This window comes from Hyperolius riggenbachi, chromosome 3 (genome assembly GCF_040937935.1).
Source record: "Hyperolius riggenbachi isolate aHypRig1 chromosome 3, aHypRig1.pri, whole genome shotgun sequence".
NCBI lineage: Eukaryota > Metazoa > Chordata > Amphibia > Anura > Hyperoliidae > Hyperolius > Hyperolius riggenbachi.
Genome location: NC_090648.1, coordinates 112,769,683 through 112,793,067, shown reverse-complemented (window position 1 = coordinate 112,793,067; position 23,385 = coordinate 112,769,683). Strand labels below are relative to the sequence as shown.

Below are 23,385 nucleotides of genomic sequence, written 5' to 3'. Positions count from 1 at the left end.
TCTCAGCTTCATAATCTAAATATGATGCAATTACAACCACCACTATAGTTTACATAAACACATCCCACGCTTTTGACTTCATGGGATGCTAGGCTTGTTGAACCAGCAAAAGATGCACTGAATTTACTTGATGAATCCCAAGTCAATTCAACGACAGGTTATTTCAGTAACACATTCATATATAAAATAAATCTGGTTATCATTTGCTCATTGTTTCATTTGCAAAAAAAAATTTACAGTTGAACCCCTTTAGAGATGAAGTGACTAGTCGTGTAAATTTACAAAATCATGGTTACCACGCAATGCAAAGCAAAAAGACACTATCCAACTTAAAAGGGAATCCTTTAGACCAGGGCTGTCCAACTCCAGTCCTCAAGGGCAGAGGTCCTCACCCATTCTTGGCAGAGCTCAAATTAATTGACAGGACTGAATCAGGAAAGGTGTGGTCCATCAAGCAGAACACAATCCTCCATTTCTCAGCCCAACCTAAACACTGGCATGGATATTGCCATCGACGAGGACTGGAGTTCGACAAGTGTGCCCTAGAGTTGACCAGTGATCTGCAAACTTGACTCTCCAGATGTTAAGGAACTTCAAGTCCCACAATGCATTTGCCTTTATGAATCATGACTGTGGCTGTCAGACTCCCGCAATGCATAGTGGGACTTGTAGTTCCTTAACAGCTGGAGAGCCAAGTTTGCAGATCACTGCCCTAGACGATGCCATTTTGTTTTGCATTGCACAGCAGGCATGTCATGACACATATATTATCTGTACACGCAATCTTAAATAAACTCTTTAAATAAGGAAATACAATATGTACAAATTTACAAGAGACGATCCCTATAAAAGGACTACTATCTGCACCCACATTCTGACACGACCATGCCTTCATATTTGAACTTGTAAGTGACTACTCCTGCATCCAGATACAATATGGATATGGCATCCAGTTTTGTCGCAACACAACAAGCTTTGGCTGCTTTCTGAGAGTTCTTCATGTGGACCAGAGTTTGCACAATGGCATGTTTGGTGGGTGTAACATTTTCTGTTAGGGGATAGGAGCATACGCCTCGACACTCATAAGCCTCATATCCGGCTGGAGCAATGATCCAGGAGTCCCAACCAATTTCCTTGAAGTCAATGTACAGTGAGGTCTTCCTGCATGTATTACCCTTGGCATTTCTTCGAATACGAGAGCTGGCATCGTAAATTATATTAGACCTCATCTGCAGCAGAGACTCCTCACTTGGCATATTACCTGCCCCACCAAAATCTCCATTCTCTTCAAATAAGTCTTGCTCATGGCTGATCATCTCATTGAGTTCCTCCTTTTCTTCTTTCCTTTCATTGCTTTGGTCATCTGAGAAAACAACAAGCAATGGGTCATGCTTGCTTTCTGGTTTCACTTCTATGTCTAGATTCCATTCTTCGGCACCTTCAAGGTCAATATCTGGATTTTGTAAGTGTACTTCCAGAATACGGGTGGTGAATTCTGATCTACTCCAATGCTGGACAGCATGAGTAATATCAAACATCTCCCAGTCACTGCTGGCTTTGTAGACTAGTCTGGAGGCCAACTCCACAGCCTTCCTTGCGCCATCTTCACTTCCACGCAGTTCATACACTGTGACTTTTCTACTCACTACATCATATGGAACCCTATCTCTTGGAACTAGTATATAAAGCTTAAGTTCAGCCATTACTATAGATTCATGATGAGGAATAGACACATTGAAGATTAGAGGATATTTCTTCACCTTTGGGACATCGCTGTATGGTACGGAGAATTCTAATAAAGAAACACATTGTATTAGAATGAAGAATTGAGGCATGGACAGACAGAATAAAGTACAATTTCTAAGTCTGCTATATAGTCTTTCTTTGATTCGATGTAAAATGTAAAATGCATGTGTATGCATATGCATAAAATGTACATTTAGCTCAGAGTAAAGTGCACTATGAATGTATTTTTCCCTACATCACCATTACTTACAAACAGCAACATAGGAGAAAAATAATTTATAGTCTATATTACTCTGGGAGAAATTTACTTCTAATAAGTGTGTATTTTTTAAAAAAAAATTCACGATCATGGTCCTTTAAACCCCCTAATTTGTGACTGCTAAAGAACTATAGTTCTTTCGCAACTGTTCAAATATTCGATTATTTTCTAATGTGTGTGCTTTACATTTTCTTGAAAACTGTGGTTTTATAAGTTGACAGGTACTCCATATTGGAGCTGTATCATTGTATCTGTTCATAATCACAAATAAAAATGTTTCAAATATTAAAATGACGTAGCTATGCAGGTATTGTCCATAAAGGCGGATCAGTGAATAATGGCACACAGCGCCTATGCATAAAAATTGCGCAGCATTAAAAAAAGATACGCTTATCGCTATTTATCGTTAGTACTGCATAATAATGGTGCACAGGGAAAAAAGAAGAAAAATGGCACACAGTAACGTTTTTTATCAATAGCGCCATTCATATACCAAACAGCAGACGTTATTTAACTGCAAAACGATGAATGGATTTAATGTAACACTGTCAAGGTTAGGGTTAGGCATCACCAGGGATGTGGTTAGGGTTAGGCACCACCAGGGAAGTGGTTAGGGTTAGGCACCACCAGGGGTGTGGTTAGGGTTAGGCCCCACCAGGGAGGTGGTTAGGGTTAGGCACCACCAGGGAGGTGGTTAGGGTTAGTCACCACCAGGGGGTGGTTAGGGTTAGGTACCACCAGGGGGTGGCCAGGGTTAGGCACCACCAGGGGGGTGGTTAGAGTTAGGCACCATCAGGGGGTGGTTAGGGTTAGGCACCACCAGGGGGGTGGTTAGGGTTAGACACCACCAGGGGGGTCTTAGGGTTAGGCACCACTAGGGTTACTAATTACAACAGAGAAAGAACATGTGTGCATCAACCAAGTGAACCTGACAAATCTGGCTTTGCAAATTTGGCCTATTGGCTAATCACGAGACATTGCTCATGCAAATATGCATTTGCTTTCGCATGCCTAAATATGCAGGGTCAAAAACCCTGCCCGCACACACCTCCCAAGATTAAAAACAGGCACTTACCTCAACGTCCATTGCGTTCTGCTATATGCGCATAACCTGGGCGCGACACATAAGGGGCGGACAGGCGCAGATAGCCTGCTCCAGGGCTCTCACCTCCTAAAACAAGCCACTCACTACCTGCCCTCAGAAAAAAGAAATGCATTGCTAATTACAACAGAGAAAGAACATGTGTGCATCAACCAAGTGAACCTGACAAATCTGGCTTTGCAAATTTGGCCTATTGGCTAATCACGAGACATTGCTCATGCAAATATGCATTTGCTTTCGCATGCCTAAATATGCAGGGTCAAAAACCGCAAAACAATCGCCCTGCGGAAATTAGTTTGGGGGCAATGGGAAGCCTCCTCGTGGCGCCCCTGGATAGTGCTATATAGCATGAACTAATTCCCGCAGGGCGATTGTTTTGCGGTTTTTGGTTTTTGACCCTGCATATTTAGGCATGCGAAAGCAAATGCATATTTGCATGAGCAATGTCTCGTGATTAGCCAATAGGCCAAATTTGCAAAGCCAGATTTGTCAGATTCACTTGGTTGATGCACACATGTTCTTTCTCTGTTGTAATTAGCGGGGTCTTAGGGTTAGGCACCACCAGGGGGGTCTTAGGATTAGGCACCACTAGGTTGGTTTTAGGGTTAGGCACCACCAGGGGGGCGGTTAGGGTTAGGCACCACCAGGGGGGTCTTAGGGTTAGGCACCACTAGGGGGGTCTTAGGGTTAGGCACCACCAGGGGGGCGGTTAGGGTTAGGCACCACCAGGGAAGGGGGTCTAGGGATTAGGGATAGGTACAGAGAGGGTTCTGTGTGTTAACGCTAATTTTCAATAAAATAAACAGAGCTAAATAACGATAAGGCTTTAACGTTAACTAACTAATGTGATAAGCGACAAACGGATTAGCGGCAACACTGTGTGCCATTATTTGCAGGCAAAATTTTCAGATGGATCCCCATAAAGGTGTTGGTGAACATGCCTAATGCAGCCATTGTGGCCAGCTGGTAGACCCTTCTCACTATTGTAGGGCTAACTCAATAGCTGTAACTTGAGGTCCACAATAGGGATGCTCATTCCACGGTAATTACATTTCTGCATTTCCGATTGGAGATAAGCATTTCTGATCGGAAATTGGAAAACGTAAATCGGATTTCTGCGGAAATACCACATTACCACAACTCAGTAATTTTAGTCCAATCGCAGAACTCGGAAGCACCTATCTGAGAATGCTGAGTCAACTCAGGCCAATCAGAAAATGCAAACAATTACCAAAAAAAAAGACTTCTTGAAAATCAGAAAGTGGAAATCTGCAGAACCGTTAATAGGGAAATCATAATTTCCGCGGAATCAGAAATCTGCATTTCCGACCATCCCTAAATAATTATCACTGTTGCTTCCCATTGATATTCCTAAATAGCTGTTATTTACTGTTGTACTGTTGTTTTACTGTCCGCTTACTCTGCTTTCCAAATGCAAAGGTGACCTATGTATTCATCTGTAAAGTTTAGCTGCACTTTAAATGTAATTTTTTGGCATGCTATGATAAAGTACATGCGTGGTACCGAATTACTCTTAAATATCAGTATGCCTTCCAGGCTTCCTAGACAATTAAGTGCATCCCTGCAGTTTAGCATACCATGGTCTGTATACCCAGAACCTCCAGCCTGGACTTACTAGGCCTTGCAAATAGCAGGTGCCCTGGAATAGCCTAGCAGAAGAGTAAGGTCTGCTTAGTGTCTGTTCACACTGCCCTCCCCCAGCCCAGCCCCGTGTTGTTAGCACCTTCCCTGCCTGGGAACTTGTGCACTATACATTCACACACTTGTTTGAAGTGGTAGAATGTATGTATTTGCAACAGATGGTGCTATACTTGCGGCTGAACTATCTTGTAGGATTGACAGGGTGCTACAGATCTCACATTGAGGAAACTCCTAACACAGAACATACCTTTTCAATTTGAAACTCTTTATCTCGTAGTTCAGATAATTTAGAACAGGTCCGCATGTGTTGTATATTATTTTCTATGCAATCTACTGGCGGCACTGAAGATGAGCAAAATTGCTGGTTTAGGCCAAGCCATTGTTTTTACGAAAACAGTATCGTTTTCACGAAAATGTCTTTTTGCCAGCCCAATGAATACTCAGATGAGGGATTTACAAGGTTTTTTTTTTCTAATTATTTGATAAAAGAGGTAGAAAGCAAGAAATGTGCAAACATAGTTGGTCCATTTAGTTGTGGCAGAAATAGCAGTCAGCAGAGTCGGCACTAGTTACAGTGGAGCCCCAGGGGAAAATTAACCCAGGGGCCCCCAAAGGACACCCCCCTGACAAAAAAAGCACCATTAGGGGCCCTTTGTTACAACCAAATTTCCGTCCTGGGCCCCTGAGCCGGCTGCTGACCCTCCCTCCCATTCACCTCCCAACTTAACTGTGCTCCCTAGGGCCCCTGCATAGTCTTTGGCAGTGTAGCATCTCACCTGCCCACCAGCACAGGTGAGACACTACTCTGCCAAAGACTGTGCAAAGGCTCCTGGGGGCCACAATTAAGATGGAGGAAACACCTTGGGGGCCCCCATACAGGCTCTGGGGCCCTGGGGCAATTGCCCCCTTTGCCTTTATGGTAGCGCTGGCCCTGGCTGTCAGTGTAAGTGAATGAGGAAGCTCCTTTATGACAATGGCAGCATCACGTATCAAAAAAAATTCTTGGAGCCAGTCTCAGATTTTGTGAAGGGCCTGTGCAGCTGTGATTGTTACAATTCCAGGTCTACCACCTACTCAAATGATTGGGGAAAAGAGCAACAACAACAACGAGACATTTGCAAAGCACTTTTCTCCCATAGGGCCCACAGCACATAAGCTTGTCTCAGATCAGTACATAGTGGTGCGTACAGGGGAAGAGTTATGTGATCATAAATGCCAGACTCAACAGGTGGCTCTTCAGTTTTAATTTAACCGTATCAAGGGTTGGAGCTGTCTTGATTAAGTTTGGCAAGGCATTCCACTGGGTAGGGGCAGCATGACAGAAAGCTCTGGCTCCAAAGATTTTTAGTCGGACTCTGGGGGTGGCCAAAAATCCAGGGCATACTCTAAAATAAAGGCAATTCGAAATTTGGGCACCGGGAAAAAGCCGATGCTAACATACTATTTTACACTTTATTTTACACTTACTATTTTACACTTTATTTTAGGCACTGCACAACGACTGGTGAAGGTTGAGGAAAAATTGTTGCTCGACTCGCCAAGTTGGCTGGAGGATCACTTAGTAACAGCGCGGGCACAGGTGTGGCTGCAGGGGGTTAGTAGAAGCCCCAGGTACGTTAAACTTGTCTTTTTTTACTTCAGCTTAGGTTCACTTTAACATGGCCATCTAATGTGTGTAAACCATGTGACACACTGACACTAATCGAAAACAAGTGGTTTACAGGCAGCGCTCCGCAGTGACGCAGGAGGGAAAGATCACAGGTGATAGGACTCCCTTCATCTATTCCCATAAAGAAACATGGTTAGGAAGCTCTCAAGCATTAACTGAAGTGCAGTGAATGGCTAACAAGGTTTTAATTACAGTCAGGCCTGAGGCTGGCCGGAGAGAGGCCCTGAGAGGTAATTACTTGCTTACTCATAAGCTCAGTCACACACCAGTGCCATTCCTCTAAACAAAAGGAAGGGGTTTCATAACTAGAACATGTTTATATTTGATCTGCTCCTGTATGAGCGTTGCGGATCAATGCTGATTACTGAAGATGGCTGTCTGGGTGGGGGACTCAAATAACAATATTTATGTTACATTTATGGTAATACTGCACATTAGAGATGGCAGCCTTTCACCTGACTTTATTCCAGTCAGCCGCAGGGTTGAAAGAAAGGCTTCTTTTTACGGCTCTTAATCATCAATAAAGTGGAACTCAGCCCAAAACATTAATAGGGTGTCATGTCACCAGGGGCCTCAGGAGGGCAGCATTAAGCGCACAGATACCTGGAGGAAGTGGAGACCCAGTACAGCGTGGAGTACATATAACAGCGCTCCATGCGCTTACCGCACACAACCTCTGGTAGAGAAGTGATATCTATCTAACCATAGTGGGGGGGAGGGTTGGGTTCGGACATGATGGGGGGGGATCTGGCCATGATGTGAGGGGGCACCGCAATAATTTTTCTGGAGGGCCCGGGCTGCTGATGTTACACCCCTGGTTTGAATAGCAGTAAGAATGGTTAGAACTCTTTCAGCTTTTACGTATGTCTTTGCTGAGGACCCTTCTCCCTCACTTCCTGCTTAGATAATGGGAGGTACTTCCTTCAAGAGACACTGAAGCGAAAAAAAATTATGATATTATGATTTGTATGTGTAGCACAGCTAAGAATAAAACATTAAGATCAGATACATCAGTGTAATTGTTTCCAGTACAGGAAGAGTTAAGAAACTACAGTTGTTATCTCTATGCAAAAAAGTCATTCAGCTCTACGACTTTCAAAGTCGTGGAGAGGGCTGTTTTCTGACTTTTATTATCTCAACTGTTATTGAACTATTTACCTTTTCTCTGCCAGAGGAGAGGTCATTAGTTCACAGACTGCTCTGAAAGAATCATAATCATTTTGAATGCTGAGTGTTGTGTAATCTGCACATATTAGAGAATGATGCAATGTTAGAAAACACACTATATACCTGAAAATAAAAATATGAGGATATTTTCTTTGCTGCTAATCTTCTAGTAATTATTCATAGTACACAACCAATTCATTATATCATATTTTTTTCACTTCAGTGTCTCTTTAAAGGGATATGTAGAAGATCTTTTTTCTTTTTTTTTTTACAAACAGACACAGAGGCATGTCACTGAGCAAAGAACATGCCTGTGTCCATTTGTAATATAGCATCCGCCTCAGGTACACTTTTAAGGATATAATTCCATTATCACCTGTGATATGTTGTAGGGCCTTCATACATAACTCCTACCTTTTTGAGATAAGAAAGAGGGACACTTAAGCCACACCCCCAATCATGCCCCCAGCACAACCCTAGTCAGGCAAACCATAAAGATTTCATTAAAAAAAATGTTTATTTATAACTCAAACCACACTGGTCTTTTCTATCCTGGTTCATTTTACTTCATATTAACATTTGAACATAAGAAATATACCATTTTACAAGAATGGGAATAAAGTTTAGAGTCAATTAAATACATTTTTCAGCAGAAAAATAGATATATTTACACAGATTTGTACATCAGTCCTGAAAGAGGGACAAATGAGGAAGAAAGAGGGAGAGAGGGACAGGGTTCCCAATTTGTAGGAAGTGTCCCAAATTGGGGTTATCCCATAGTGGGGTGTGAGGGAAGAATTTATTCATTCCACTTGTAAATTTAGCCGTGTCTTCTGTGCACACACAAGGTTCTCGGTAAAGATGGCACCAACTGGCCTTCTCAACCGAACCCTTCTAGCCTGTGTACGAGGCTTCACAGCGAGGAAGTGAGCTAGAACAGATTTTTATTGCTGTGGTTTGCTGAGGTTTTTCCACACTTTCTGTCCTAGCGATACAGTAAAATAAGAAGTTAAAGTAAACCATAGAAAACCCAAGAGCAAAAGTCAGATACTTACCTTGGTATTTTGCCCTCTTCCAGACCAACAATCCAGCGCTGGGACCCTCTGAAAGTTCACGGCCATGCTCCCATCAACTGTGGCCACACTGCGCCGGTCGCCTTGCAGATGGCAGTAGCATGGAGCTCAGGCTCAGCAGAAAAAGCTCAATCCAGTGGACTCTGTGCTACTGCACAGGTGCGAGGCATGCTGCGCTTTGTGGCTGTACAAGTTCACGGATGGCAGAATGGCTCCATGTACTTTTCGACAAGCCCTTGTTGAAGAGATTTAAGGGGGTCCCAGCACTCGATCAGTGGAGGTGAGGGGACAGGGGAAGCACCTGGATTATGCAGACGCTTCTCTCTACTAAGGTAAGTATCTACTTTGGGAAGTTTTTTTTCCCTTTAAGTTCACTGTAAAGGAAAGGAGGTGTCTTCATAAAGAATTTTATTCCCAGCTTTCACTGTGTGGAAAACTGTACAGTTTTTTTCACTCATCACAGTTAGGTCCTGTTCACACTTGCTTAAAAAATGTACCCGTTCGGGAATGCAGAGTGCGAACTTTGCACATTTTCCAGGACCGGGCGGGAAAATATATGCAATGAAAGCCTCTGAGAATGGACAGTGTCTGTTCTCAAAAGGCTAGTCGCCACACCCGCTTTGTCGTTAGATTGCCGCCGTGATGTAATATTCACGAGTCCCACTGCTGATTTCCACCTCTCGGACCCCATACACAGCAACGGAGAATTCTCATTGGTTCATGGTGGACCCATCAAAATTCTCCCTTTTGCTAGGGAGAATTGGTCTGTTGCATCCTAAGTGCCCCTACTGGCCTCCGGCTGTGTACCAAGGGACCAAGCAACAGCGGGAGACGTGATTGGCGATGCCTACGGGTGGACGTGATTGACTCAGGACACGTGATTGAATTGGATGGGCAAATGCAGAGCGAACAGTGAAATTGCGGCAAGCAGATGCAAAACTTACGCTATCCGTTTTGCATCCACTCTATTGTGAACCGGCCCTCACTGCACCAGCTCCAGTTGTCACACTGACAGACAGTGAGGAGACGTATTTCAAGTGGTCCAAAACCCACACTAAAATTAGGAAATAAAAGGTTTTGGACGAAGTTCTATTTAAATGACTTGCTGAGAACTAACCATGCTGCCTGTGGACAATCCTTCAGGATAATAAAAAAGATGTCCATAATAATATTTTCTGTGTAACATGAGGAGGAAAATATGAACTGACTAATATTTTATAGTAATAAAAGCATTGGGCTATATTTATCACAGCTGGAACATTCTTTTCAAATTGATCTCATCTCAAAAAGGCACACACACATTTTCCATGTTATCACAAATTGGTCCTTACAAAGCAGTGGTGAGGGGAAGCATAACATGGAAACTGCAACAAAATAATGTGAGCAACAAAGTCATAGAACATTATACTCAGGTGTCCTGTTTGCAGCACAGCAAAATCTTCACTTTCCAAACTATCAGGGCTTGTTCCCACTGTGAGCGATATGAGCTTATTTTAAGCGCTGGCGATTTTTAAAAGTGCTTTAAAAGCGATTGTGCAATGATTGTCAATGTGAGTGTTCTCACAGGAGCGTTGAGTTTACTTCCCAATTGCAAATGTGGGTCCCACACCTACACTATTTCCTGAGCGTTTGCGATTCAATCCAAAGTATAGGAAAATCGCTAAGCGCTTGGAAAAATGCTTGGAGAAGTGATTTTGTGGGAGCTTTTTTTCTGAAATTACTTTAAAGCGGTATCGTCACCATAAAAATCAAATTTCAACAGCAACTGGTCTGAGTGTATTAAGTGATAACGATGCTAATCCTGCATTCAAAACTTTCAAAACTTTTTCTGCTGTTATGATTTGGAGTTATCACATACTTAAGGAACACTGGCCCTTTAGTAGTCGTGCCAAAGAATTGCATGCTGGGGGTTCTTTTTATCTATAATATATTCCTCCTCTTCCCTTTACTTCCCTGCCAGCTTCTTATCTGAAACCTAATCCCCTACTCACTTGTGTTTACAAGCAAGGCTGAGGCGACTCAGCGATTGGAGGAGACAAGAAAAAAAGTAAAGGGCAGAAATGACATCACGAGTAGCATTAACTGTGAGCAAAAGACATGGCCCCCACCAGGAACAGAATTCTCGTAATTTACTATATAACATTCACTGAAATCAAAACGTGGACAGTATAATACATGTGTTATGTAAGTAGGTCAAGTATTTATCTACTTATATATGTGTTTTTTTCCCTGGCATAGTATGGCTGATCCTATTGCTTTAAAGATATTCAATTCCAGGTCAAAGAGTTCACTTCCTGATTGTCTGCAGATAAAGAATCTCAAATCACCACACAAAAGCTCTTACAAAAGTTCTTATAAGAATCTCAAAACGCTCCAAAGCGATGGGAAAATCGCTTTAAAAAGCGATCAACGCTTGTGATTGCGTTTGCGATTTATAATGTGAACTAGGCCTCAGACTGTACTCTATGAAAGAACAGAGTATGCCAGGGATGACCTGATGAGCGCATCGTAAAAAAACAACATATCTATTTAAAGCACACCTAAAGTGAGAGGGATATGGAGGCTGACATATTTATTTCCTTTGAAATACTGCACATTGCCGGGCTGTTCTGCTCATCCTCTGCCACTAATACTTTTAGCCATAGACCCTGGACAAACATGCATATGGAATGTTTCTGGCTGAAGTCTGACTGGACATGCTAATCCAGACACTAATGATGCCAAAGGGATCAGCAGGACAGGCAGGCAGCTGGTAATGTTTAAAGGGAAATAAATATGGCAGCCTCAATATCCCTCTTAGTTCAGGTGTACTTTAAAGCATACCTGAAAAACTGTATAGTAAACATAATAATGTGTTGTTTGATGAGTCTCCCATTCATTGCGCTGCTCTGCCTTCTGGTCATGGCTCCTGTCAGGAGTGGCACATGCTCCATCCCACACCACGCTTTCTGTACATCTGCACTCCCCACCTGGCTGTGTATGATAGTCGCAGCTGGGCCTTTCTGGGTATGAACACTTCAGAAATGGTGCTCGTGTACAAGCTTCCGGCTTCCATTCGGTTCAGAACCATAGCCAGATTTCTATAAAGGCCACAATGGTCTGGGCCTTGGGCAGCTGCAGCCAAAGGGTGCACATGGACATAAAAAAAATGAATTGCTACATATGAAAGAGGAGGCTGAGCATGGGGATCAACACATGAAAAAAGTGGCTCTGATTCTTCTGGGAGTTGTTCATGAAAGAAAAAGGCTGCTGTACATGGTTGATACACATGGAATAGGGGGCTGCACATGGAATGAGAGGGGCGCTGTTGCATAAGAAAGGTGAACCACAACACACTTGGCTTAGGAACCATAAATGTAGGGCAAAGCGGTGCAGCAGAGGGTAGCCTGGCCAAACAAGGGGACTTCTAAGTCCAGGTGTCCTGTTGCTTTGTTGAGCAAACAACAAAGCAACTCAAAATATTCTAATTAATTTTTATTTGTAGCTTAAGAAATATAACCTTCCTTTTAACATTCTCATCTACGTAAAATAAGGTGACTTTCCCAAGACATTGTTGTATCACAAGTCAAATATCTTTATTGACTGTTACGGGCTAACCTACAGTGGGATCTAAACTGGATTAGGATGGACAGCCTCTATAATGGGAAGAGACGTCATATCAGCAATAGGTTCCCAGACTGAGCTTCATCCAGCAGTGAGAATCACGTGCCAAGTTTTTATAAACAAAGCTATTGCTAATAGAATGATCCTGATACTCTTATAGAAAGCTTACTGGGAATATAAATCCATAGCTACAGTCTAATCCTCCATTCTCCAAAGTCCAATAAAACAGATATTAACCACTTTACCCCCGCGCGTACGTATTTCTCCGCCCCTTTTTCCATCCTTTAAAAACCAGGGACGGAGAAACACGTACTTTCCGCGTTCCCGACGCTGTCCGCGCTCCCGCTCGTAAACACGCCGCCCGCCGCTAGTAAAACCGCCGCCGCCCGCTCGCCCGGAGATCAATGAACGGGAAAATCCATTCCCGTTCGTTGATCTAAGCCCCACAATGACCCGCTGCTCTCCTATGGGCAGCGCGATCATTGTGAGAAGAAACTCACGTGTCCAGCCTCCTTATTCTTCCTCCAAGCTTCCGGAAGGAGGCTTGGAGGTCGCAATAAAGCAAAAAGTTACTGTGGCCATCTTGTGGCCAAATAGTAAACTACACCCTACACATTTTTCACATACAAATAAATGACTTTTACACAAAAAATTAACTCATTACCTCCCACACTCCCCATTTTTTTTTTTTTTGTAATTAAAAAAAAATTCAAAAATTTACAATTAAAAAAAATACATAATTAGTTACCTTAGGGACTGAACTTTTTAAATATTTAAGTCAAGAAGGTATAACACTGTTACTTTATAAACTATGGGCTTGTAATTAGGGATGGACGCAAAACTGAAAAAAATGCACCTTTATTTCCAAATGAAATATTGGCGCCAAACATTGTGATAGGGACATAATTTAAACGGTTTTATAACCGGGACAAAAGGGCACATAAATTTCATGGGTTTTAATTACAGTAGCATGCATTATTTAAAAACTATAATGGCCCACATTTTTCCTATTTTCCCATTAAAACACATTTAGAAAAAAATAATTCTTGGCATAATGTCCCACCTAAAGAAAGCCTAATTGGTGGCGGAAAAAACAAGATATAGTTCATTTCATTGCGATAAGTAATGATAAAGTTATAGACGAATGAATGGAAGGAGCGCTGAAAGGTGAAAATTGCTCTGGTGGTCAGGGGGTAAAACCCCTCAGTGGTGAAGTGGTTAATAAACTGTAAAAAAAATAACATATAAATAGTATTGAGCTTGGGTTTGACATGTCTCGTCGTCCTGGTGTACTGAAAAGAATCAATTGCCTTTTCACTGACTTTCCTTAAAGTAAGACTGACAGCAGAGGAACATACTGGCTGCCACTGAAGATCCTTAAAAAGAATACTTGCAGCCTGGTGTTCATGCTGATATTTTGACAGTCAGTGAATTCAGAGTCACACAGCCTCCAAAACCATGCAGGCAACAGAATCAGGACACCTGTTCTGCATGCTTGTTCTGAGTCAGTGACTCAGAATATAATAGAGACAGAGGATCAGCACAACAGCCAGGCACGCAATACATTATAAAGAACATCAGTTGCTCTGACTCCCGATTCCTTTAAAGCAGTGTTCCCCAACCCTGTTCTCACGGCCCACAAGCGATGGATGTTTTGTGGGAATCCGCAGAGGTAGATCATCAGCTCTGCTGAGACACTCATTACCTCACCTGTGCATGTTTGTGGTTTTCTGCGAAAATTGTACTGCTGGTGGGCCTTGAACTTTCTGACATCCAGTATCTGTGGACTCAGGCATTGCCTGCTGCTTGTTGTACGACATATAGCTTTAGCTATACCATGTGTGTTATGCTGTTTATTTATGTACATGAGTCATGATTCTGGCTGTATATGTCATGTTCATATGTTTGTATTGTACAGATCTTTTTACACTCTTCTGAGTGATTTGCTCAGCTACTTTAATATACACTTTTTTGCATTGAATTTACAAGGTGTGCGTGTCATTCATTGTTTTATACTTGGTATATCTTTAAAGACGCAGCACCCATTTTTGTAAAATATTGTTGCTAAATGTCAGCTATTTTTGGGTGTGCATCCTCACATTTGTATCTCAGTAATCCGCAGAGGTAGATCATCAGCTCTGCTGAGACACTCATTACGACACCTGTGCATGTTTGTGGTTTTCTGCAAAAATTGGTTTATTTGGCTGCAGTACTGTCTGAATCACACCACAAACAAGCATGCAACTATCAGATCTGACAATAATGAAAGAAACACCTGATATGATGCATGCTTGTTTAGGGTCTATGACTTAAAGTATTAGAGGCAGAGGATCAGCAGGATATCCAGGCAACTGGTGTTGTTTAAAGTGAAACAAATATGGCAGCTTCCATATATCTCTTGTTACAATTGTCCTTTAAGTTTGACTGCATGCACCATATGCCTGTTTCAGACACTACTGATGCATAAAAAAACAGCAGGACTGCCAGGCAATTGGTATTGTTTAAAAGGAAATAAATATGGCAGCCTCCATATCCCTCTCACATCAGTTGTCCTGTTAAGTTAGGCAAGAATGTCACTTACGTGTCTAATGACAAATAAACAATCAAAAAGAATGACAACTTTATTTATATTTACAAAAGCTTTAAGTAGTCAGAATTATAGACAAAACATTGTTTTTTCTTCCTATTTCTTTGCTTTCCATGTCACTTCTTATGCTACAGTTTGAGAATAACTCCAATGGCGACCAGCGTGACACCACACGGGACATTAAAAGGTCAAGGACATCATAAGGCAGAAATTAAAGAAAAAAAACTGTAATGAGATTTTGTGGGCAACTGAATGGACACATGATGATAACGTGCAATATTTATCGAGTGTACTTTTTCAGAATGTATAGCCCTCTGGGAACAAGGGAAGTTTAAACATAATTAAACGCAGACGTCCTGCCTGTATATCGTACATTTACAGATTTATTCTGGGGGGAAGCCAGATTGGCTGTGTAACGCACCCTTTGTGTTCTAGAGGGGGCTGCAGAACACTGAATAACGTGTTACCACCCCCCAAACTTTGTACAGAGTAACAAAGTGACGCAGAACTTCACAACACACGTCAGAGGTGTTCTACTCGTTGGTCCCTTCCTGCTCCCTGGGTGACATGAGTGCCAGAGGGTGACGTTTGTTTAATCATTGTTTAATCACGTTATCAGAACTGTTAAGAGGCGAACTAATTTACTTATCTTGAACAAAGCTCATTCAAGCCAATGCCCTGCATTACAAAAAAAATCTGCATGCTATATCTGGACCTGCATTTTCCTTTTCAAATCAGGGTGATTTATTTATTTATTTATTTTAACCAAAACTGCATCACGGTGGGTTTCCACCCATGTCAATACACACATTAATGTACTGTATATGCTTCTGCTCTGAATCAGTTCTGCATCCGAGAACAGTGAAGATACATGTTTACATTATTGTTGAAAGCACACCTGAACTGAGAGGCTGACATATTCATTTCCTTTTTAACAATGCAGATTGCCTGGCTGTGCTGTTGATTCTCTGCCTCTAATACTTTTAGCCACAGACTCTGAACAAGCATACACATCAGATGTTTCTGACTGAAGTCTGACTGGATTAGCTGCATGCTTGTTTCAGGTGTGTGATTTAAAGAGACACTTAAGCGGAAAAAAAAATATGATATAATGAATTGGTTGTGTACTATGAATAATTACTAGAAGATTAGCAGCAAAGAAAATATTCTCATATTTTTATTTTCAGGTATATAGTGTTTTTTCTAACATTGCATCATTCTCTAATATGTGCAGATTACACAACAGTCTGCATTCAAAATGATTCTTTCAGAGCAGTCTGTGAACTAATGACCTCTCCTCTGGCAGATAAAAAGAAAACTGTTCACTTACAGTTGAGTTAATAAAAGTCAGAAGACAGCCCTCTCCACGACTTTGAAAGTCATAGAGATTAATGGCTTTTTTGCATAGAGATAACAACTGGAGTTTCTTAACTCTTCCTGTACTGGAAACAATTACACTGATGTATCTGATCTTAATGTTTTATTTCTTAGCTGTGCTACACATACAAATCATAATATCATAATTTTTTTTCGCTTCAGTGTCTCTTTAAGGGGCCCATACACTGGTCGATTTCAGCCATCGATAGATCAATCGATTCTATAGAATCGATCAATCAAAAATAGATTCTATCAAATATAGCAATTGATCAATTTGTGGCCGATTTCGATCGATTTCGATGGATTTGACCTATCTGACAGGATGGAAAATCTAGGTCAATCTGCTGCTAGTAGCAGATCCATGACCCATAGAGTTGCATTGGATCTAATGGTTCAATAATGCATTAGATAGATTTCCAATAGATTTTATTCAGAAATCTATTGGAAATCTGTTCCTAGTTTGTGGCACACATCAGATAGATTCCTGTCAGATTCACCTTGACAGGCGTCTGACAGAAATCTATCTGATGGTCGAATCTGCTGCAAATCTATAAGTGTATGGCCACCTTAGGATATTACTGATGCTGCCGGGACGATTAGCAGGATAGCCAGGCAACTGGTATTGTTTAAAAGGAAATAAATATGACAGCCTCCATGTACCTCTCACTTCAGACGTGTTAAAAGAAATTAACTGCAACAAGTAATTTATATTTCTGATCACCAGTTTAGTGTTTGTAGCATTTGAACTGTAGTTGTTCTGCATTGTGTTTTATCTGTTCCCTCCTTATGGGGTTAGTTCAGTGACAGTCTCTGATGTGAATGTAAGGGCAGAACACCCACTACCAAATACTGCACTTCTGTCTTGGAGAGCTAAAATCAGGTTACAGAGCATGGTGCTCGAGGCACCTGAGTTCACCCATATAGAGAAATGCAATCTCTCGGGATTCACAGCAAGTGCACAGTGTAAAAAACACTACAGTTACAGTCCAATGAAGAGCGAGCTCAGATTTGGTAATTCATCTGAGGATCTTATCATTGTATATCCACAGCAATCAAGCGGGTGTTTTCCTATTTTCTACTTTGGAGTAAAAGAAGACAACTGTGTCCTGACTGTCACAGGGGACACTTCTACCTCTACGTTCCTCCACTTGTACTAGTCAATGTTGGAATTCTAAGGACATGCCACATAACTAATGTTCTACTAGAAAATCGCCATCCTAACTACAATATGGCAAAGTAACTAATAAAACAAATGCAAATAAGTACCACTTGGGACGCATCTATATGCAGTAGTAACTAGCACTGATGCTAATATTAAACATGAAAAACGCAAACTATAGTATCTGCTGCACATGCACGTTTACGAGACTTTGGAGGTGATTCCTCAAAACGTATCTTGCTCTATATTCTTATTCCTTGGCCTTTATTCAATTCACTTTTCTCTTACATTTTTCACACATGAGATTCCACACCTTATACCACAGCAAGTAAGGAAATGCTCAGAACAGGTTTGATACTACTTTTGTAGACATTAGTACTTTAGGGGCCTTCAGTAATTATCTCACTTCATTTATCTTTACTCAATATTTATCTGACTTAACCCGCAATTTGTCTATCCTTAATCATTTAAACTTATGACTTATTTCTTTGTGGGCCTGATCCAATTCACTTTGCCTCCTAAATTTTCTCCTAGGTAATTATTATTATGATTTAGTGTTTATATAGTACCGACATCTTCTGCAGCGCTGTACAGAGTATCTTGCCACTTAACTGTCCCTCAGAGGGGCTCACAATCTAATCCCTACCATAGTCTGATGTCTATATCATGTAGTGTATGTATTGTAGTCTAGGGCCAATTTAAGAAGAAGCCAATTAACTTATCTCTATGTTGTTGGGATGTGGGAGGAAACCAAAGTACCCAGAGGAAACCCACGCAGATATGGGCGAACATACAATCTCAGTGCAGATAGCGCCCTGGCTGGGATTCAAACCAGGGACCCAGCGCTGCAAGGCAAGAGTGCTAACCACTACGCCACCATGCAGCCTAGGTATTGTTTTCACCTTATCATAAAATGCCTAAGCTATGGCAAGCAAGAAAATACTGAGAATTATTTTGACGGTAATTTTTCACCTACTGTTTGTGGTACAATTTCAATTGCAGAGTGATGAAGTTATTTCCCTAGGAGAAAAAATGTAAATCGGATAGGCCCTTTTGTTACTCATTATTTATCTCTGTTTATCTTGTGAATTAGCTCTCCTTATAGTTGAGGTGAAACATAAGAGGAGCTCATTCAAGAAAGAAAGTTTGTGAATCAACCCCTTAATATGCTCTCGAGAATTCTTGCTAACTCATCAATCATACTCTTCCGGCCAAACGTCTGGTGCATGCAGAATATTATTTTGCATCATGCAACATATTTTTATACAAAAAATAATTAGCTGTGATGATTACTTAGGTCATGGTTATCTCAAAAGAAAGTTTGAGTAGATTAAAAAAAAAGGTAAGAGGGGGAAGGGGCATGCGGAAGGGTGTTTTGCCAATACCCAGCCACCCTGTATCCTCCAGTGAGGGCTTTAGGTGAGGCCTTTCCCACAACACAATGAGTTTTATGTGAGTCTGGAGAGAGATGACTTGATATCGGAGATGAGAAGCAGCTGGAGCTATTGTAGAAAGTCTCTGATAGTTTAAAGGTTTTGCTTTTGTGAGCAAATAAATTGTGAAATGGTTGGAAGGTTGTGAATATTCTTCTTGCGCGTCTCTGTTCAAGATGAGCGGGAGACACAGACAGGATCTCACATACACAAGCCAACTAAAATTAACCCTAAGCATGCAGTTATCAGTGGACAAACAATCATGCATTGCTGACCATGGTTGAGGTATGACTTCTTCGAGAATAAGGGAAACATATAGGGCAGTCTGAGTTGGCTGCCAAATAAATGTATATTTCAAGATGTCCACGGATGTAAAACATCTCCTTGATATAAAGAAAAGCGTTTGCATGGTACATCTAAGCACTTTAATAACACAATTAGATGTATCTCAGTACTCCATCCTTGACTATTGAGTGCTCCACATGCCTTACCGCATTGATATAGCTAGTTTATATACATTCCTGCACTACGTCACATGCTTCAACAAGCAGAGCTGTAACGCCTTCTGTTAATTACCTATGGAAAATAACCTTGTTAGACTTTAATCTGTTGCAGTAGATCTGGAGTCTCTGCTCCTTCATATTTTGTGTTAATGTGAAAACTGAATTTCAGCTTCTGATTGGATGGCTTCTAGACCTGCTAATATTTCAAGTGACTCTACTGAAAAGTTAAATGGAAGATCAATATGGAAATTCTGTTGTTGGAGTAAGTAACTTGATCTGCCTGTTATTGTGTAGCTAGCTTATACATCTCCACATGGACCATCTGAAGGAACTCCTGGTGGGCGTGCATGGCAGCCCTGCCTTCTGGAAATAGGAATTAGAACTAGGCGGAAACATTCTATACCTTAATGTGCAGATTGAAGTGTTTGCCTCAGTAGTGTGAAACTGAAGAGTGAAGATTTTTTTCTCTATTTGGAATCAATGAATGCAATATATTGCCTGCGACTGTAGCTTGTTCACCACGGAACCAACCAGGCATTGCTTTGAAGGTGACCCTACATTTCTGTTTCCCATGCTTGTACTGTCGGGAACCAATAAATACCCAAAGAGCCTATCCCCAACATCTTACCTTCGTTTTTGAAGCTCCGCACAATGTTGGCTGAGGGCATGGTGGTCCTGTCCTTTGCAAACTTGTTGTACAGCTCCAGCATGTACTCTGGTGGCTCCACCTTGACAGGTGCCTGCACCGGAATGCCGGATAGGTTGAGGGTCTTCAGGAAGTCGTCTTTCATAGTCTCCAGCAGTGAGTTGAAGTCGACCCCATCCTGCTCAGAAAGGACTTCATCGTATAAAGGAAGATCTTCTTCCAAGCCCATGATAGGACCAGTTATAACGCACCGTGCCAGTAAGCTCAGGGCCACAAACACCCGCAGAGAGATGGGATCCATGCTCAGAGGTTGCTGCTGTTCAAGATTAATCTCAGCTGCCAGTGGTGTCCGGTGTGTCTGTTTTACACTCTCGAGAGGACACTGCTTTTGTCATCTGCAGTTGACAAGTATGGAAACACTTGTCTGTAACTTGTGACCATTCTCTCTCACACATACACTCTCTATGCTCTCTCTCTTTCTCTCTCTCCCTCCCTCTCTTCTTCCCTTTTCACAAAATCCAGGTTTCACTAATTTGATAACGTGTCCCTACAGCATCCTTGCTTCTCTTATCTTCCACACTGGAAGCGTCTCACCAGATTTTGCTGCTATCTCAGAATCCCTCTTTTCCTAATGAGCATTTTGTAAACATTTCCATATTCTGACACTGCCTGTGAGATAGGCCAATTTTTCTCTCTGCGAAAGAGAAAAAAAAAAAAGTTTGCCCTTGTTCTGCAGTTAAACTTCCCTGTTGAAGTCTGCCAAAGTTTCCCTCTGAGAAGTTTTATGTGATTTTTAGCTAGCATGCAAGAAGCATGTATAGGCTCTGAGTGAATGAATAAATTTCTACCAGGACAAAATTTACATTGCTGCTAGAAGCTGCCTGTGAAAGAGAATACATTAAAGCTTTTTTTTTTTTTTTCTCCTTTTTTCTTTTTTTATAATCGGCCTAGAAGAAAAGGATGGGAAACATATTTTTTTTGTGTATGTGTCTTAACTGTAATATTATGGAGGTCATAACCTTATCCAGGGATACACAGGCCTGCAAGTAATTTTCAGCAAATGAGACCTTTTATATGACGGATTTTCAGCAAATGAGATTCTCATTATATGATTGAATATGTTTGCTGGCAAGAAAGGACAACTCCCTCGGTGGGTGAGCCGCCTTCTGCATGGAGTCCAGAGGCTTTCCCATAAGCCTCTGCTCCTGTCAGCTAGGTGTTTGTAATGGTTAAGCTGCAAATCTTCTTGCATGACGAAGGGAGCATTGCACACATGTGGAAGTCAGCCAAGCCTAATCGTTTTCATCTTCCCACGTTTGAAAGGATTTTCTAGGATAAAAGAAAATTGCACACCTGCTTCCGTCTCCTACAGGTGGTAAATGAAAGGTCCACTCCCATCCCGCAGTTTCCATTTCATCAGCACCAGAAAATGAATCTAAAGTGTTTTACCAGCACCACCGTTGGTGAGAAATGGTAGTGCACCCATTTATTAATGAATAACAAGCACAGTCAATGTAATGCATTGTTATAGCCTGCTAAGCAAATACAATAAAGGACTGCCATTAAGATGGTACTGATTCTTGCACCACCTCCTTTAAGGTTACACAAACATATAAGTCATTTCATTGGAATTTATAAAATGCTAGCACAGCAGTACAGAGAGGCGTGTGTTACAAGCATAAAAGCCTGTCAATTTTTTTATTATTTATTATAAATCATGGTAAAAGATTTGTCTGCTAGTTTTTCATATCAATGTTGAATATTTGTGTAGAGGAATTATTCTGGTCGAATTTACAATTTTAACCACTTGATGACCCAGCCTTTACCCCTCCTTAAGGACCAGCGCTGTTTTTTATGATCTGTGCTGAGTGGGCTCTGCAGCCCCCAGCACAGATCAAGTTGCAGGCAGAGCGATCAGATTGCCCCCCTTTTTTCCCCCCTATGGGGATGATGTGCAGGGGGGTCTGTTCTCTCCTGCCTGCCTGGGTGTTGCAGGGGGGCACCTCAAAGCCCCCCTCCGCGGCAAAATTCCCCCCCTCCCTCTCCTCCTTGTCCCCCCTGGTGATCTGGGCTGCACAGGACACTATCCGTCCTGTGCAGCCAGTGACAGGTTGTCCTCTGTCACATGGCGGCGATCCCCGGCCGCTGATTGGCCGGCGATCTGCCTTATGGCGCTGCTGTAGCAGCAGCGCCGTTCAATGTAAACAAAGGAGACAAACGTCTCCTGCGTTTACATTTAGTCTGCGAGCCGCAATCAGCAGCTCGCAGGCTATTCACGGAGACCCGCTCTGTGATCTAACTGGAAACGGCTGCTCACGCTGATTAATTAGGGAGGCACCTGGCGACGCAGATGTGCGTCGCTTGTCCTCCAGCTACCACTTTGCCGCCGCACGGTATGAGTGTGCGGTCGGCAAGTAGTTAACAAGCCCCATTTTGACAGATCCCTCATGAATCTAAAGTTCGATTTTGCAGCCATTGAGGCTATTCTCGCTTACACAATGTTTAAGCAAGAAAGGCCCAGTGATGCGGCTTGTGGTCAGTTCCTGTTTCCTATTGCAACTGCATTTCAGGAGGTCAGTGCAAGCTTGACTTCCAGAAGCGAGGAAGTACCAGGTTTTGTGGTGTCAGACAACATTTACCGACACAAGCTGGGTATTCCAGTAACTCCTTTAGCTACCTCGCAGTCCCGTAGCCCACCCTACTGGAGTTCTTTGTAAGGAAATTGCACTAACCAACTCAAAAGTGAAAGGCCTCAATTCACATCTTGTAAAACCGCTTGCCTTGCAGCTATTGCCATTCAGAATTGTGGACTTGCTTTCTTTCTGTGGCCTGATAGCCTGTGTGGAGCACCGGTGGAATATACCAAGCAGGCATGCGCAGTAGACCCAGACTGGACACGATTGAGCCTATTACCAGGGCTGATCACAGCTGAATGGCAGACCATGGGAGGACGGCGTGGGACTCAGATGACTTTATGGGGCTGAAGGAAGCCCCGGTAAATATCAAATTTTTACAAAACCACTTAAGGACCAGGGGTGTTTTGCCTGATCTGTGCTGCGTGGACTCTCCAGCCCGCAGCACAGATCAGGATTATGCCAGGGCGATCAGACTTACCCCCTTTTTTCCCCACTAGGGGGATGTCCTGCCTGGGGGGGTCTGATCGCCGTCGGCTTGCTGCGCTTTGCGGGGGGGGGCTCTTCAAAGCCCCCCTCCGCAGCGTTTTCGGCGCTCCCTCACTCTCCGTCCCTCCCTCTCCCTCCATGGGCTGCGCAGGACGGAGATCCGTCCTGTGCATTGTAGGATAGGCTTCAGCCTATCATATGCCGGCGATCCCCGGCCAAAAGTGGAGCCAAAAGATCGCCGATCTGCCTTACGGCGCTGCCTTACGGAAGAAATCCC

The 23,385-nt window shown here is 42.4% G+C and overlaps 1 protein-coding gene across 1 annotated transcript; it reads right to left on the bottom strand.

The window, feature by feature from the left end:
* Positions 1 to 857: 857 nt before the first annotated feature.
* On the bottom strand, positions 858 to 20,287 carry BMP10 (bone morphogenetic protein 10). The gene is made up of 2 exons (XM_068272372.1): positions 19,969 to 20,287; positions 858 to 1,792 (listed from the first exon to the last, which is right to left on the bottom strand). Exons 1-2 carry the CDS (start codon positions 20,285 to 20,287, stop codon positions 858 to 860), a joined length of 1,254 nt encoding a protein of 417 aa, XP_068128473.1.
* Positions 20,288 to 23,385: the final 3,098 nt, after the last annotated feature.